Here is a 10,241-nt window from a genome sequence, read left to right on the forward strand (position 1 = left end):
TTTCTAAAAGTACTTTTGAGCGAATTCTTTATCATGTATTTTTAAAAAATTTTGAAGTATTTTTTTTTCCATTTTTTAAAAATGCTTTGCAAGATAAAAAAAAAAAACATTTGACTCAAATTCTTTTAGATTACTTTGTCATTTAGATTCAACAAATTTCTTGCAATTTCCTTTTCAATTGTGAAAACAATTGCACAAAAAAAATAAGAGGCTCTTTCTTTGTTAAACACAAACCTAGGCGTGGGAATGCCTAACCAAAAAAAAATAATCTCATATTGGTCTATTATACCAAAAATAATAATAATAATTTTTATATGCAAGATAAAATAAGTTAAATAATTTTTAAAAATAAAAAATAAATTATTAAAATTAAATTTATTTTTTAATTTCTTTTATTTTTCCTTTTATTATTATTTGTTATTCTTGGCAATTTTTATGATAAATTGATAATTTGATATAATATCAAAGTTTTGATTTTATTTTTTAATATATTGGTTTTTAAAATATTGAAGGAAAATGTTAGAGAACAAATTTAAGAAAAAATATTTAAATTTAATAGATTATTTTTATATATTTTTTAAATTTTTATATAATATAATCTATATTTTATATTTTTATTTTATTTAACTATTTTTTCTCTATTTGGTGCTTTTTCAAACCAAATTATATCTATGTAGCCAATTATTATTATTATCATTCAAATATTGATTGATGTAAGAATCAAAATATTAAAGATAGAGCATCTTAGCCTTGATTTTATCAAAATAAATAAATAAATAGCTTTTATAATATTATTTAAACAATTAAAAATCATTTACTAAAGCTGACGTGGCAAGCCCTAGTTGGTCTGGTGACAACACTATAGAACTCTTTACCAGAGAGAAACGGAGTCCTTTGACAGAAACCCTCCTCTCCCCACCAGGCGCTGAACCTAAAACCCCTGCAAAACCCTACTAAACAACCCCTCTGAAAATGCTTCGAATCTTGCGATCGCGTCCTCTTACGAACTCCTTCAGTTTCTACGGTCGACCATTTTCATCAAACATCTCCGCAAACCCTCCCAAAGAAGCCATCATCTCTTCTTCTTCTTCTTCTTCTTCTTCTTCTTCTGAATCTCTTATCAATGATCAAGCCCCCTCTGCTCCACCCTCCGAGCCAGTGGCCAAGAAATCATCATCAGCCTTTCTCAAGTTCGCCATTTTCGGCACTCTGGCTGGAGCTACCGCCGCCGCCGGTTACGCCAGCTACGGTTCGTTTTTGGACTGTTTTTTATTTTGTTCATTTTTTGTGTCATTGTTGGAGTAATCGTGACACTGGGTTGCTTCGTGATTTGGTGGAATTGAAAGCACCCAGCTGGAAATTTTGTGGGTGTGTTTGGTTGCATGGATCGTGGAGATGGAAATGGATTTGGAGGCCTCTGATTTGAGTTTGACTGTTTGGTTTGCTTCATTTTTTGGAATTGACTTAAATTCTTAGACCCCAGACGGAACAAAAAATTTAATAATAATAATTCTATGGTGAAAGCAAGGATTTTGTGTTTCTTAGAATAGGAATCTGTAATGGAATCAAATTCTGAACAATCACAAGGCATGTAGTGTTGGTAAATGGAAAATTGATATGGCATTTTGAATTTAATGTTTTTTCTTGCATTTGCAGCATATACCTTAGACGAAGTGGATGAGAAGACAAAGGCTTTTCGGACCTCAGCAAAGTATACCGTAGGAGATAATGCATCTTCTCTTGATGTAAGTATGGGATAAGTAATTTTTCTCATAAAATTCATGTTGCTAAATTGTTACTGTGGTTATTTTATTTGTATTTTTTAGGCAATTTTTTCAAATCAAGAGGAAATGCCATATATTTGTAAACCCATGAAAATGTTATTTATATATATATATATACATACATATTTGCTTGAATCTGCTTATTGCAGTATAATAAGTAGGATTGGCATGGTATAGGAGATCCACATGTCAAAATTCTCATTTTATACATCAATATATTGGTCTAAAATGGAAGCAATCCAAATTTTTTGATATTTTTATGAATTCTTGATTGGAATCTTGGGGATGTTTCATTTTGGTCGTATACATTTTTGTATAATAGCTGTAGATTCAACATCAAGCTTGTAGTTCTGATGTCGAATTTGTGTGTAGAAAAAATCATTCTCTCTGTGTAAGAATTTGTTGGGTCTCTAGCATTCCATATATTTATTAGCGGTTGTTGCTTCAGCTTGGGTCAGCAGGAGAATGACAAATATGGAATGCTTGTGGATATGAAAGATGGTGTCTTAAGGCAAGCGATCCTCTCTCCCCTTATTTATTCATTTTGGTCATGGAGGCTCTTAGTCATTTATTAATAAAGGCTAGGGAAGGAGACTTCATTTCTAGTTTCAAGGTAGGAGGGAGGGATCGTGAGAGTGTTGAGGTGGCTTACCTGCTTTATGCTGACAATGCTATTATTTTCTATGAGGCTAGCCAAGAGTATCTAGTCTTCTGAATTGGACTCTCATGTGGCTTGAGGCAATTTTTGGGATAACGATGAACATGGGGAAGAGTGAGCTTATCCTAGTTGGGAGGTAGATAATGTGGAAGTGTTGGCTTAAGGGTTGGGATGTAGGATGGGGGAGCTTCATTCATGTATTTGGGACTTCCTTTGAGCACGCCTTTCAAGTCAACTACAGTGTGGGATGTGCCGGAGTAGAGATTTCAAAAAAAGTTGTTGTTGTGGAAGAGATAGTATCTATTGAAAGGGGGCAAACTCACATTGATCAAGAGCACTCTATCTAGCATACTAATCTACATGTTCTTACTAGTGATTCCAAGAAAGGTGATGTTATGACTTGAGAAATTCCAAAGAGGCTTCTACTGTGGGAGTGGAGCTCTTGAAAAAAAAATAGCCTCATCTAGTCAAGTGGTCTATAGTTTACAAACCCAAGAAAAAGGGGCCTTGACATTAAAAATCTATCTATTTTAAACTCTGCTCTTTTGGGTAGGTGGGGTTCAGGATTTGCCTTCAAAAGAAAACCTTTATGGCAGTGGGTTATCATTAGTAAGTTGAGGGAAGAAGGGAGAGGTTGGTGCATCAGTGTGCCATAGGAAGGTTTTGGTGAAGGATTGTGGAAGGCAATAAGGAACAAATGTGAGGTTTTTCAAAGTGGGGTTCACTTTATTGGAGGGGACAGAAGGAGGGTAAGGTTTTGTTCAAATAGGTGGTGTGGTGATTCCCCTTTGAGGGACTCCTTCCCGCCTTATATGTCATTGCTAGTTCAAAAGGCTTATGGGTAGCAGATGCATGGAAGCAGGTCAAGGAGAGGGGTCTTTGGAGCGTTGGCTTTTTTAGGCAATTCCATGATTGAGAATTAGAGATGGTCGAGACTTTTTTGAGTAGTCTTCAAAAGTATATAGTGATAAGTGAGATGGGTACGAAGGATAGGATGACTTGGTTGGAGTCTAAACATGGTATGCTCTCAATCAAGGCCTTTTCCAGCTAGTATTATTTGGAAGTTTGGAACCTATGGATGTTGTTGAGAGTGGGGTTGTTTGTATGGGAAGCATTATAGGGAAGGATTGTATCAGTTGACAAAGAAGATGAGTTTGTAGCAAACAAATGTTACATGTGTAAACTGGAAGAAGAATGTGTTGACCCTACTCTTCAACATTGTGTCTCAACAAGCATGTTGTGACAATTGGTCTTTTCCATGTTTGGGATAGTTTGGGTGAGATCACCTTCAACAAGACTGATCTTGCTTAGGTAGAAGGGGTTCTATGCTGGGAAGAGATTGAGGAAAGCATGGGCAATTGCCCCTTCATGATTATTTTGGACATTCTAGAGAGCAAAATTAAAGGCTTTTGATGATGTGAAACATTTGGAGCAAGTACTCAACTCATTGTTTATGTGCAATTTTTTGGATTGCGTAAGGCATTGTATAGAGGAGGCACTTATGTCTATGGTGGATTTTGTTGATTGGTTGGGCTTGGGATTGGTTAGTAATAGAGTTATGTTGTTTTATTCTTTTTGTTTAGCCCTTTGCATACTCCCTGTGTATTTTGGTGCACCTCCTTTGTAGCTCTTTCTATATATTTTCATTCTTATATATGTACTGTGTACTTATCAAAAAATCCAAAGCCAAAAAAATGGAGAAGTGTGGATTTAGCTCTAATTTTTTTACGTGCTAGCTTAACGCAGTATTCATCTCTTTAAAAACAATTTGTATGGTTTCTGAAATCTCTTAGGTGGCAAAGGTCTTGGAAATTTTACATGATTATACATGGAAGCCTGCTTTACAAATATAAGGGTTCCTTGTTGTTGCCATTGTCCATTATGTCATTAATATCAGTGTTTTCTTACAGCTTTAAGTTTCACTTCTGACATTATTTTCATCTCTTGCACAGAAATTTCAAGCTTTGCTTTATTCTGCTGCTATGACAGGTAAGCCTCTGAATCTATTTTCCCAGTCATCTGACCCACCTTCTCTTTCACTTTCTGTATGAAAAATTATTGGTTGTTATAGTTTCATTTATCAATTCACTTTTGCAAGGCAGTCTTCTCTGCCTATTTGATCACCAAAACCATCATATGAGCTCTTTCATCCAGAGCTTGCACTACTCCACAATTTTTATCCCTTTCCAAAATATTCTTTTTCTTCTTTCTTGAAGAATACATTGTCATCATTATTTAGAAGAATTATTTTGCTTTGATACACTTCTTTTAAGTTATTTTTTCATTGTTGTCAATGTTTTTCTATTTTGTATTTCAGTTCCTGCTAAAGCTATTGAGCTATACTTGGATCTCAGGAGGCCAATTGAAGAACAAATTCGGGTTTGCATTATATTCCAAAGTCCAAGCTGTCTTTGTTTTATGCTACTCTATTCAACCTTTTTATATTCTCTCTCTTCTTTCTTTCCTTTGGCTTGGTTGTAGGGGTTTGCTGAACCTTCCTCAGAGAAGCTTCTCCCAGATTTGCATCCCCTGGAGCAACATATATTCACTCTTGTTTTGGATCTGAATGAGACTTTACTATACTCTGATTGGAAGGTACATTTTCTCTTATTTAAATAGAGTTCATTATTTATTGTCGTGTTCTGCAATGCCTCACATCTATCACACTTTTCGATATTTGAGTAGCTAATGGAGTACATTATATATCTTCTCCTGTCTTAAAAAGGGTTTCCCATTGCTCACTCATGGTGAATAAAACTTTGCATTTTGAATGGATGACCTATTGTTGAAGTTGCTTCTACTGAATAATTGGGTCTTTTTGTGCTGCATAGCGTGAAAGAGGTTGGCGAACGTTCAAAAGACCTGGAGTGGATGCTTTCTTGGAACACCTAGCCCAGTTTTATGAGATCGTTGTGTACTCTGACCAGCAGAGTATGGTAATGTTTATTGTCATTTTTCTTTTTGTGGAATATCTGTCAATACCTTCTGTAAATATTTAAGCCATTCTTTTATTTAATTTGTACGAACTTCTTATTTTGTGTAGTATGTTGATCCTGTTCTTGAAAGGCTTGATCAGAAAGGATGTATACGATATAGATTATCAAGAACTGCAACTAGATATCAAGATGGAAAACATTATAGGGTAAGTAAGAGGTGAATGACTTGTTTCATAAATTTCCTTTACTTCCCTGATTTATTATAACTAGGTTCGGCTATGGAAGCATTTGAGATGTGTATATATAGATTATAAATGTTGCCATGAATACTGTTGTTTTTTGGTCTGAAAAAGTGTAGGATTTCTGTTACCTCTGTATGTATGACCAGTCACAGTGATGCTTCAGTTCTGAAAAATGGGAATCATAAGTTCAGACTACAAGGAAAATATGAAAATGCTAACACTAGGAAGTTTCTAAGGATAATGTTGCATCTTTCTAGTCTCATTTCTATGTAATCAATAATTGGAAACATTCCCATTTAGTCACTTTATTTCCATACTATGCAAAAACATTGGCATTAAATTCAGAAGTTTAGTTCCATAAAATGTGATTGTGCTGGCAGGATCTCTCAAAGCTTAACCGAGATCCTTCAAAGATCCTCTATGTGAGTGGACATGCAATAGAAAGCTGTCTTCAGCCTGAGAATTGTGTCCCAATTAAGCCCTGGAAGGTTGAAGCAGATGATACAGTACTTTTGGACCTTATCCCATTTCTTGAATGTAAGCATTTTCATACATCTTAAACTTATCTTGGCCAAGATGCTCTGTTTTAATTGTGTATCTTTTGAATGCAAAGATTCATGAATTTGCCTGGTTTATTGCAGATGTTGCTCGTCATAGACCAGCTGATATAAGACCAGTACTGGCCTCTTATCAAGGACGTGATATAGCAACCGAATTCATTGCTCGTTCTAAAGACCATCAGAGGTAAATCATCTTCTTAACTCAAGTGTGTTTGCCTTGAACAAACAGTTACAGAGGCTGACACTAGTCATCTTGCTGCTTCATTTGTCTTTTTACTTCTGACTGAGAATATGTGCAAATGGAGTGTTAACAATCAGTTGAAGACATGAATGTGAATTTAGTATGTCAACTCGAACAACAATGATGAAGAATCTTATGTCTCTACCTTGCATGTGAATGAGTTGCCTTCATTTGTAGTTTTCACTTTTCAGTAGAAATGACAAGTGAGGAACTTGTCGCGAATGACTGCTGATTCTTCGATATGATTGCCTGATTGCTGGAGTGGCAGATCCTGTTGATCCTTGCCCTTGTGACTGTAATGTACCTAATCAGGTGTGGCCCATCTCCTGGATGAGCCCAGCTGAATACAGAAAAGTAGTATTGTCCTAATGCAGTTAAAACAAGTTAGTGGCATATTTCATGCAGTATCAGACTTTTCTTGGCTATCTATAAGATCTTAGAACAATAATGACTGTGATGATGATGATAATATAATAATGATAGATATTTCTCTCATTTATCAATCAATGGCAGACAAGGGTTGTCTATTTGTGTAACGGATTTTGTAACATTCCAAATCGGTGATGCAGGCGGATGCTAGAACAAAGGCAGCATGGCCGATTCTGGCAGCGATGAAGCTGGAGCAACAAGAAGAGAACAAAGAACTTACCTAAATGTTCAGAGAAATGGAAACTAATTCATTATGCTTCACAAAGTACTACAGCCTTTTGCCATTGTAAGTTAATTCTATTTGAGATTATAGAGCAACAAACACTTAATCCATTTTACAGTTACAGCTTCATCCCCAAAGCTGGTTTTTGAGTGGGTTCCAGAGTGACCTTCGCCAGGTTTCTGGGTTGGTCTGGTTCCTCATGAGTCATAAGTTGGATATTAACCTTTTGAGTTGTAATCTTGCTGGGTTCTCTTTTGTATTTCATGATCGTCTTCTTCCTTGTGGCGTTGACATGAAGCCTAGTCTCTTCTTTTCCTGCTCAACAAATTGTGATTAGATTTAATTTACAGTAATAATGCAGAGATAAACAGTACTTTTTGTGCTCCTTGTTATCCTTGCTGAAATTGTAATATTATTACGAGTTTGTTTAACTGTGATTTTAAGAAACGGTTTTGAGTGCGTTTGGTAGGAAATGTTTTTAATATTTATAATACTTGAAAAATAAAAAATTTCAAGTATTAAAAATGATATAAATACTTCCTATAATCACTCTCGTACTCTTAATTTAAAAGGTGTTTTTGAAAAAATATTAGATGTTTAGGAAAATTTAAGAAACACTTTAAAAATTTTGAAAAACCATTTATACTGTTTTTTGGAGTAAATTTTAAAGATGATTTTTTGAAAACACTTTATGAAAAAACATTTTTATTAAAAACACTTGGGAGTATAAATATTCCTAAATGTTTTAAAGTATGTTTCACAATAATTTTAGGAATTGTTTTTAGTTATTTTTATATTGGAGAAATAAAAAAATTTCAGCGCTAAAAAAATTGTAAACATTTTAATATAAAATGGAAACCAGAAAATAATTTAGAGATTATTTTTAGAACACATTGGAGGTGTTTTTTTTTTTTTTAATGGAGTAAGTATGAAAAATATTTTAAGGATTTTTACATAATACTTTAGTATCCAATACCATTATGGATAATAAGTGGGAAAATTGTTTTTTGTATTTATTTTTGTTAATTTTTATATTTAATTTTGTAAATAGATTTTATTTTTGATAATTATTTTTACAAACATTATCAAAAAGATTTTAAAATATTTAGCTTTCTTTATCATGTATTTTGTTAAAGAACTGAGATTCTAGGGTTTATTTGGAAGTTCCCCTTAAAATTAGTTTTTCTTTTGAAATTGTGAAAAATGGTTTTTCAACTAAAAAAACATGTTAGATAAATTACAGATCGAAAATAGATTTTTAAAAACATGTTGAGTCCTCACAATAAGTTTGAGAATTTTTTTAAGTATATTTTGTAAATTTTCATGAATAATTTGGAAGTGGAAAATAGAGTGTGGCAAAGTAAGTTATGAATTATTAAATTATATAATTTTTAGTTCAAAATTTAAGAGTAAAAAGCCCATAAAAATAGTTTTTAGTTATTTTAAGAAATAAAATTTTGTTTAGAAATTCAAACATAAAAAACAATTTTTTATGTTATTCTTCATAAATTTATTGCAGATTTAAGTATAATTCAAAAATTTCAATTATCACTTACAATAGTCTATAAAAGACAATAAAAAATCACTTGTTTTTTTGGATAATTTTTAAATAAGTTATTTTTATCCAAATTTTGTCAAATATAATGTTTGACAAGCAGAAAATAAAAAATATAACTTTTTAATATCTTTAAATTGGTTTTTGTTATTTTTATAATTATTTTTAAACAATAATTATATAAATATGAAATAATTAAAAATAAAACATTAAATATAAAAGCTACTTCAAAAATCTATTTAAAATCATTAAAAAAAATGATTTACAAACATATATTTGTTCTATGATACATAAGATAATAGTTTTTAAAAATTATTTTTAAACATTATTTTTCAATATTATTAACAAATAGATTATAAGACTTTATTATGAAAAATTAAGTGTTTTCAGTTATTTTTTATAAAATATTTTAAATATTAATTAAAAATATGTAAGAAGTTTGCAAATTTTTATAATTATTTAGTAACTTCCTCTTAATAAATTAAGAAAATTACCTTTTATATTTGAATTTTTTATTTTTAAAAATTTACTAAAAATTAAAAACCGTTTTCCAAAACTTTGCAAACAAAACGCATTTGTTGGGAAAACATTGAATATAAAATATAAAAAAAATGAAAAAATGAAAAAGACAACGAACAATGAAGGTGGCGGGGGAGAGAGAAAAGAATGGTGACAAAACGGAGAATGAGAGAGGAGGTGGAGGTGGTGGATGTATAGACAGATGTGAAGGCTGCCAAACATGACGCTATCCACGTCAGCAACTTCCATCTCTCCCCATGCTCCAAACTTTGACTCCCTCTCTCTCTCTCTCTCTCTCTCCCTCTCCCCTTGCTTCCCAGTACGACACCGTTTCACTTTACCATCAGTCCCCTTCATTCACACGACACGCTTCGTAACTTTTTTTTTTTTTTAATAAATAGTAAATACAATTTTTAAATTTTAAAAATAACTTATTAATGCTTTATTACGAAAATAATATAATCTTAAAGCATAATTATGATATCCCGCGCATTTGGAAGAAAGCTGCTAAGACTATTTTCATGGTTAGAAATGAATTATTATAATTGGTATAAGAGTCAATCTGGTATTAGGTCCCAAGGATGAAATATTTGTAATTAAAAACAAAATTTTTAATCCTATAGAAATAAATATTGTAAATACATTTTAAAACGATGAAGATCGTTGTAATTATTTTTTGAATATTTTATAAAAATATTTTAATAAATAATTAAAAACAAGGAAAATAGATTAAAAATGATATATTGTACGTGAAATTAAACTTCATTTCTTTAAAATTGAAGTCCAAAATATAACTTTATTTTTAAAAATAATAAAAAGAAATTGATTTTATGAAAAATGAAAATCATGATACATGAGGCGGGAGTGAGTACGAAACAATGTATCATGTGAGTGGTAGTATAATAGGGGTATTGGTGCATTAAAGGAGGCCTATAAAGTGAGAAAAAGGAGTGGTAATAGGAGGGTGGCAGGCTGATAGGGAGGGAGACATATTTTGGAAAAAAAATAATAGTAATGGAATGGGTGTAAGAGAAAGTTGTACTTGGAAAAACGTTGGGTATATTCCATCAAGAATCAGTGAAAAGACATAAGCA

The 10,241-nt window shown here is 32.2% G+C and overlaps 1 protein-coding gene across 1 annotated transcript; it reads left to right on the forward strand.

Annotated features, from left to right (window-relative positions):
* Positions 1-864: 864 nt before the first annotated feature.
* LOC100854467 (mitochondrial import inner membrane translocase subunit TIM50) lies at positions 865-7,458 on the forward strand. The gene is made up of 10 exons (XM_003633282.4): positions 865-1,249; positions 1,657-1,745; positions 4,395-4,431; positions 4,760-4,821; positions 4,924-5,037; positions 5,274-5,378; positions 5,486-5,584; positions 6,001-6,157; positions 6,262-6,364; positions 6,991-7,458. The coding sequence occupies exons 1-10, from the start codon at positions 973-975 to the stop codon at positions 7,034-7,036; spliced, it is 1,089 nt and encodes a 362-aa protein (XP_003633330.1). The 5' UTR covers positions 865-972; the 3' UTR covers positions 7,037-7,458.
* Positions 7,459-10,241: the final 2,783 nt, after the last annotated feature.

The sequence above is a fragment of the Vitis vinifera genome, chromosome 12, assembly GCF_030704535.1.
Source record: "Vitis vinifera cultivar Pinot Noir 40024 chromosome 12, ASM3070453v1".
In the NCBI taxonomy this organism is placed as follows: domain Eukaryota; kingdom Viridiplantae; phylum Streptophyta; class Magnoliopsida; order Vitales; family Vitaceae; genus Vitis; species Vitis vinifera.